This window comes from Lepidochelys kempii, chromosome 16 (assembly GCF_965140285.1).
Source record: "Lepidochelys kempii isolate rLepKem1 chromosome 16, rLepKem1.hap1, whole genome shotgun sequence".
In the NCBI taxonomy this organism is placed as follows: domain Eukaryota; kingdom Metazoa; phylum Chordata; order Testudines; family Cheloniidae; genus Lepidochelys; species Lepidochelys kempii.
The window spans coordinates 22,896,515-22,902,514 of NC_136395.1; the positions used below are offsets into that span (position 1 = coordinate 22,896,515).

A 6,000-nucleotide genomic window follows, 5' to 3' on the forward strand; every position below is an offset into this window, starting at 1 on the left:
CACAAAAGGGGGCAATTTAGGAGTTGGTGCAAATGTGTTGGACATCCTCCTGTCTGACACACCAGGGACTGACCCTGGGACCTCCAGAACTATACAGACTTATATTCTCTATGGACTGAGCCCAGAGGGGAAACTAACACCCACTCACCAGATGGCTATACAAGCATCCCATTTCCCGTAAAAAGCCCAGCTCCAGGACTCTGGCAGTCCCATGCAAGGTGTGTGTGTTGGGGGATTGTGCCCTGGTGCCCTTCCCTAGCATGGGAGAGTGGCTAGGATCTGGTGTAAAGCACTTCAAAGTGGAACCGTTCTGAGCAGAGATGTACTTTTCTAAAACAGGGATGAATAGAATGGCCCTGGCCTCGCTCCCCACACCCCTTTCCCATTTCAGACTCCAGCTTTGCTCAGATTTATGGAGCAAGCAGCCAGCCCACACCATCTATCATTACCATGACTAGCAGTACAAAGGTGAGTGATTACACGAGGTCTCTTCAAAAGGGCAGCGCTGCACAGAAAAGGCAATCTGTGTCAACGCTCCTGCAGGGCCACCCTGCCACATTTGCTCAGGTCAGACTCTGGCTGGCTGCAGTAGAAATGTATCCAAGTAAGGAGCACAGCCTCTAATCAAGCCTCATGCCACCTCTGAGGTATGGTTCATTAGTCTCATTTACCAATGGGGAAACTGAGGCATGGAGGAACTGTGACTTGCACAAGGGTCACAGAGTGAGTCCATGTCAGCACAGGGAGGAGAGCTCAGGTTCTCCGTGCTGTGCTTGGGGCCCTCAGATCACAGGCCTTCCCCCCAATGGATTAGTAAATCCAGAACACTAGCTCCCTTTCCCCTGCTCTGTTAAAACACTTTCCAAACACACTTCATATTGCCCGATTGTGCCGGTGCTGAGCTACCTCAGCTCCTACTGGCTTTGGCAAAATGCAGCCCATGAGTCTATCATAATAGGGCGCCTTCATTAAGGGGAAGAACCAGGATGCTTTGAGGGCCCCTGATATACCTATTGCCCGCCCCCCGCACACATAGGTCAGGTAAACGCTGGATTGACACTAAATGAGCTGGATGCTGTTCATGCCATGCTCAGGGCAAATCAGGAACATTTCTAAATGCTTTGGAGTCTGTATGAGTCTCTTCAAACAGGCAGCACTGGGGAGGGTGATCTTTTATCCAAGCCTTCGTGCCAGCTTTGTTCGTTTCTGATCTGAGTGCACTGTTAGCTAATGTCCTCTCCATGCCAGATTGGTAATGGGCCCGTGATGTGAATTCAATGCTGCTGCTTTCCCAAGAACATGCCGACCTCTCTCACACACAGCCTTATCAATCTGCAGAATGGCCTGTTAAAGCAGAAAGCCTTTAAGTTTTGGGGTTTCAGAGGACACCCGCCCCCTCCCCTCCCCCAAGGAGGAGTCCGATCCACAGTATCCACCACAAATCACGATCCAGGATCCCTGGTCACTTTCAGTCCTTGCCTGAGCTCTTACATAGTGCTTAAGGTCACAGTCCCAGCCACACTCAATGAGCCTGGAGCACAAAAGACATGGCCACATTCCACCAGCATCTGAGACTCCCCTGGAAGCCCATGGGAGTTTGGGGTGCACAAAGCATGTAGGTCAGGTGCAAAAGGATGGTCTCGAGGCTGCAGCGTGGCATATTCTCCCAGCAGGGATACGACATTCAGTCACAGCTGTCACGGTTTGTGGGAATTTCACAGTCCTCGTAGTCCGAGTTCAAGCAATCCCAAAAACGCAGAGCTAAACTCAGCTGAAGTGGTCAAATTTCGTTTGCTGGGGATTTTAGCAGCTCATCTCTTTCCTGAGAGCTGTCTAGATGAATCCATGTGTAAGAGGTGGGGCATCTACCCACCTCTCCTATCCCTCCCTGAATTAGCAGTTGTGCAGCAACCATGCAGGGGTGGGCATGTATTAAAGAGTCGCAAAACGCCCACTTGGATTTCCTTCACAAAAATGATTAAAGTTTATTTAAACTAAAAGGTTTGCAAGAAGTAAGGGAGGTTGACTCTAACCTGCTTAGAAGGTAGTATACATTTCCACAACCCCAGCCTAAAACAGGGGTAGGCTAAACTATTTGTTGCAACAGTGCATTCTCTTTTGGCTGTTACCAGCAGCTGGTGGTCAACAGGGGGAAGAAAAAAAAACAACCTAAACAGGCACCTAGTGCTCTCTTCAACCCATACTCAATAGAATCAGACAAATAGCCCTTTCATTGCTAGGTTGAATTATTGTGTAAAGCATGTTTCAGAGTAACAGCCGTGTTAGTCTGTATTCACAAAAAGAAAAGGAGGACTTGTGGCACCTTAGAGACTAACCAATTTATTTGAGTATAAGTTTTTGTGAGCTACAGCTCACGTCATCAGATGCATACTGTGGAAACTGCAGAAGACATTATATACACAGAGACCATGAAACAATACCTCCTCCCACCCCACTCTCCTGCTGGTAATAGCTTATCTAAAGTGATCACTCCCCTTACAATGTGTATGATAATCAAGTTGGGCCGTTTCCAGCATAAATCCAGGTTTTCTCACACTCCCTCCCCCAAAAACACCACACACAAACTCACTCTCCTGCTGGTAACAGCCCAACCAAAGTGACCACTCTCCCCACAATGTGCACGATAATCAAGATGGGCCATTTCCAGCACAAATCCAGGTCTTCTCACCTCCCACCCCGCACACACACACACACACAAACTCACTCTCCTGCTGGAAGAAAAGGAGGACTTTTGGCACCTTAGAGACTAACCAATTTATTTGAGCATAAGCTTTCGTGAGCTACAGCTCACTTCATCGGATGCATATCGTGGAAACTGCAGCAGGCTTTATATACACATAGACCATGAAACAATACCTCCTCCCACCCCACTCTCCTGCTGGTAATAGCTTATCTAAAATAGCTCATCCAAACTGACCACTCTCCTTACAATGTGTACCTTGATTATCATACACATTGTAAGGAGAGTGGTCAGTTTGGATGAGCTATTACCAGCAGGAGAGTGAGTTTCTGTGGGGGTAGGGGGGGAAGTGAGAAGACCTGGATTTGTGCTGGAAATGGCCCACCTTGATTATCGTGCACATTGTGGGGAGAGTGGTCGCTTTGGATAAGCTATTACCAGCAGGAGAGTGAGTTTGTGTGTGTGGTTTTTGGAAGGGGGGGGTGAGAAAACCCGGATTTGTGCTGGAAATGGCCCACCTTGATTATCATACACATTGTAAGGAGAGTGATCACTTTAGATAAGCTATTACCAGCAGGAGAGTGGGATGGGAGGAGGTATTGTTTCATGGTCTCTGTGTATATAATGTCTTCTGCAGTTTCCACAGTATGCATCCGATGAAGTGAGCTGTAGCTCACGAAAGCTTATGCTCAAATAAATTGGTTAGTCTCTAAGGTGCCAAAAGTACTCCTTTTCTTTTTGTGTAAAGCATGTATCAAAGAGGGGCCAATGGAAAAAACACCATATTGTGTACGGTTAGAGGGAATTTTTTTTAAAATTCCAGATATTGCACAGACTGTGTCCCATTGCTGGAGAGAATCTGAAATGCAGATAATATTGATAGCAACACAGAAATATCTTAAGGTCATGAACTTTCTCCACACTAGACTTCTTTGATTTGGTTCAAGTAACAGGCAGGACCAGAGCTGGGAAAACACAGCTGTTTCAGTTTGCATGGGGTTCATGAGAACATTCTCTACTTTTACATGTGTGGCATCCATTTTTCGCTTTGAGACTGGGGTTTGGGCAAATCTGCCTCTGCTCTGAATGTGTAATGTAACTAATAGTCCCATCCACAACTGCTTGGTCCAGGCAAAATCTTAGCATGATGCTAAGTTGCTCCTACAGCGACTAACTAATTGTGCTAGAGAACCAAGGAGAACTACAGGGTCTGTGTGGCCAGCAGCTTCAGTAAAGAATCCCCTGTATGTTAATTACAGCCATGTCATAGCTTTTCTCTACCAGGAGGGGCACAGTATTCTCTCTCCTGCTCTTATCTTTACACTTTCTGTGCCCCCATGAGAGTAACAGCCTCTCACTTCCCACACACCAGCACTTCCTCTCCTCTTACAAAACACCCCGGAAAACCCATTTCTAGCCAACCCTCCTCCTTTATTTTTGCACCCAGAATCCTCAGTGCGCGTTATGAATTGCAGTCCTCCTGTGTACCCTTTGCCACCTGAAATAGACTGTAAGCTACTCAGAGCAGGGCCCTACTTTGCTACATGTTTGCAAAAGCAGCACTGGTCTATACAGAATCAAGCATCAGACCATCTTTTCACATGATTCCCCTCCCAGATGCACTGGTAACCCACACTGTGGGCCTCTGTCCCTCCCTAGTCAAGAGGATAAGAATCCACTACAGCTGCTGGCTAATGGAGCTGCTCCTTCAGCTCCAGGGGGTAGAGGCTACGGCTGGTGAGAACATTTTCAACTAAATGAACTTTTGTCAGGCAGCTGAAACATATTGGTTTCAACAGTGTTTTCAAGAGGGACTCTCTAGCTCTGAGGCTAGGGGTCTGGCCTGGGAGAGTGAAATTCAAATACCCATTTTGCCCCAGTCTCAGCAGAGCTGGACATCCCAGATCAGGCTGAATCAGACACAGCAGGGGCTTGTTCCATAGTAAGGAATTAAACCTCTAAAGTTAACGTGTAAGGGAACCGCCCTCCTCCGGTCAGCTCCAGTAGGGGGAACCTCCTGCTTTTAGCACTAAAGGTCTCTGGTTCAACCCCCCCCCCCGATGCCCATGGGGGCATCAACTGCGTGTGTGTACGTGTGTACACACACCCTTCTGAACTGGGGCGAGATAAACCAATGCCAGGGAGGAGCTGCTTCCCCCCTCTAAGCCCGTCTGTGCCAGAGCCGGGAAGATCAATAGCAGCGTTTGCTAAAAGCCGGCTCCGTTTTCGACGAGGAGGGTTTACACCAAGGGACGCAAGCAGAAGACACGACCCCAGGGGGCCTTTCCAGCCAGAGCCAGGCGGCGCTGCGCCCCCGGAACCCCGCACGGAAGAGAAACCCGGTGCAAACCGGCTCACTGCAGTCCCGTGTGCACCCAGCTGACCCTGGGGGTTTCGCTTCGACACAGAGTCGCGGGCTGGGCTGCAGAGGACCCCCGCCCGCTGCAAGCCGAGGGTGAGCGTCGACGACCGGAGCCGGGCCCCTCGCTCCCGCCCAGGCACTCACAGCTGCAAGGGACGGAGCAGCCGTGAGCCAGCGGCTGCAAAGCCCGGCGGCCGGTCTGGGGTCTCCGCCGCTCGACGCCAGCCCGGGGAAGCCCACGGCCGGGGGAGGCCTGGCCGCTTTAACCGGCGAGCTGCGGCGTGAAGCATCGCCCACCCCCGGGCGACCCTCGCCGGCTCGCAGCACCCTCGCGGCTCTCTCCGAAGCCGGAGAACTTTCCCGCTGGCCCCGCGTGCGGGTGATCGCAGCGGGCTCTTGCCGGGCGGAGCTGGGAGACCGCCCCGGGGCCGAGCCACGGCCCCTGCCGGGGGGCGGGGGGCACCGTCACCAGGCGGCGGGCACCGTCACCAGGCGGCGCTGCGCCCCCGGAACCCCGCACGGAAGAGAAACCCGGTGCAAACCGGCTCACTGCAGTCCCGTGTGCACCCAGCTGACCCTGGGGGCACCGTCAACAGCTGCCAGCGAAGCCCTCTCTTACCTGGAGTAGAGTCTCTTGGGGGCCGAGTTCTGGATCTCAGCGTGGGGGAGAAAAGCCATGAAAAAGGCAGCTCCCAGCCTGAAAGCCTTCCCTCCCCCCCTGCTCCCCGAGGAGGCTTTGTGGAGCAGGAGTAGCCGGAACCCCCCCACACACACACACCCCCCCCCCCAGCGAGAGAGCCACTTTGCAGCTGCAGCTCGGCGCCGTGACCGTTAGCGGGGTGGCAGCGAGGAAGTGATGCAGAGTAACAATAACTAGCAGGCAGGCCCCTCCCCGGCCGGGTGATGTCAGACGGAGCTCACAAGTCAAGGGGCTTAA

At 51.8% G+C, this 6,000-nt stretch overlaps 1 protein-coding gene across 2 annotated transcripts in view; it reads right to left on the bottom strand.

Moving 5' to 3' along the window:
• Positions 1–5,790, bottom strand: part of GPSM1 (G protein signaling modulator 1) — a 141,919-nt gene extending 136,129 nt beyond the window's left edge. Inside the window, exon 1 of one of the 2 annotated variants that reach the window (XM_073314702.2) lies at positions 5,683–5,790. In XM_073314702.2, the coding sequence (XP_073170803.1) occupies positions 5,683–5,741 (59 nt within the window). In that variant the 5' untranslated portion in view covers positions 5,742–5,790. The remainder of the gene's footprint in view (positions 1–5,682) is intronic. The other variant, XM_073314703.2, reaches the window with a different exon arrangement.
• Between the last annotated feature and the right edge of the window lie 210 nt (positions 5,791–6,000).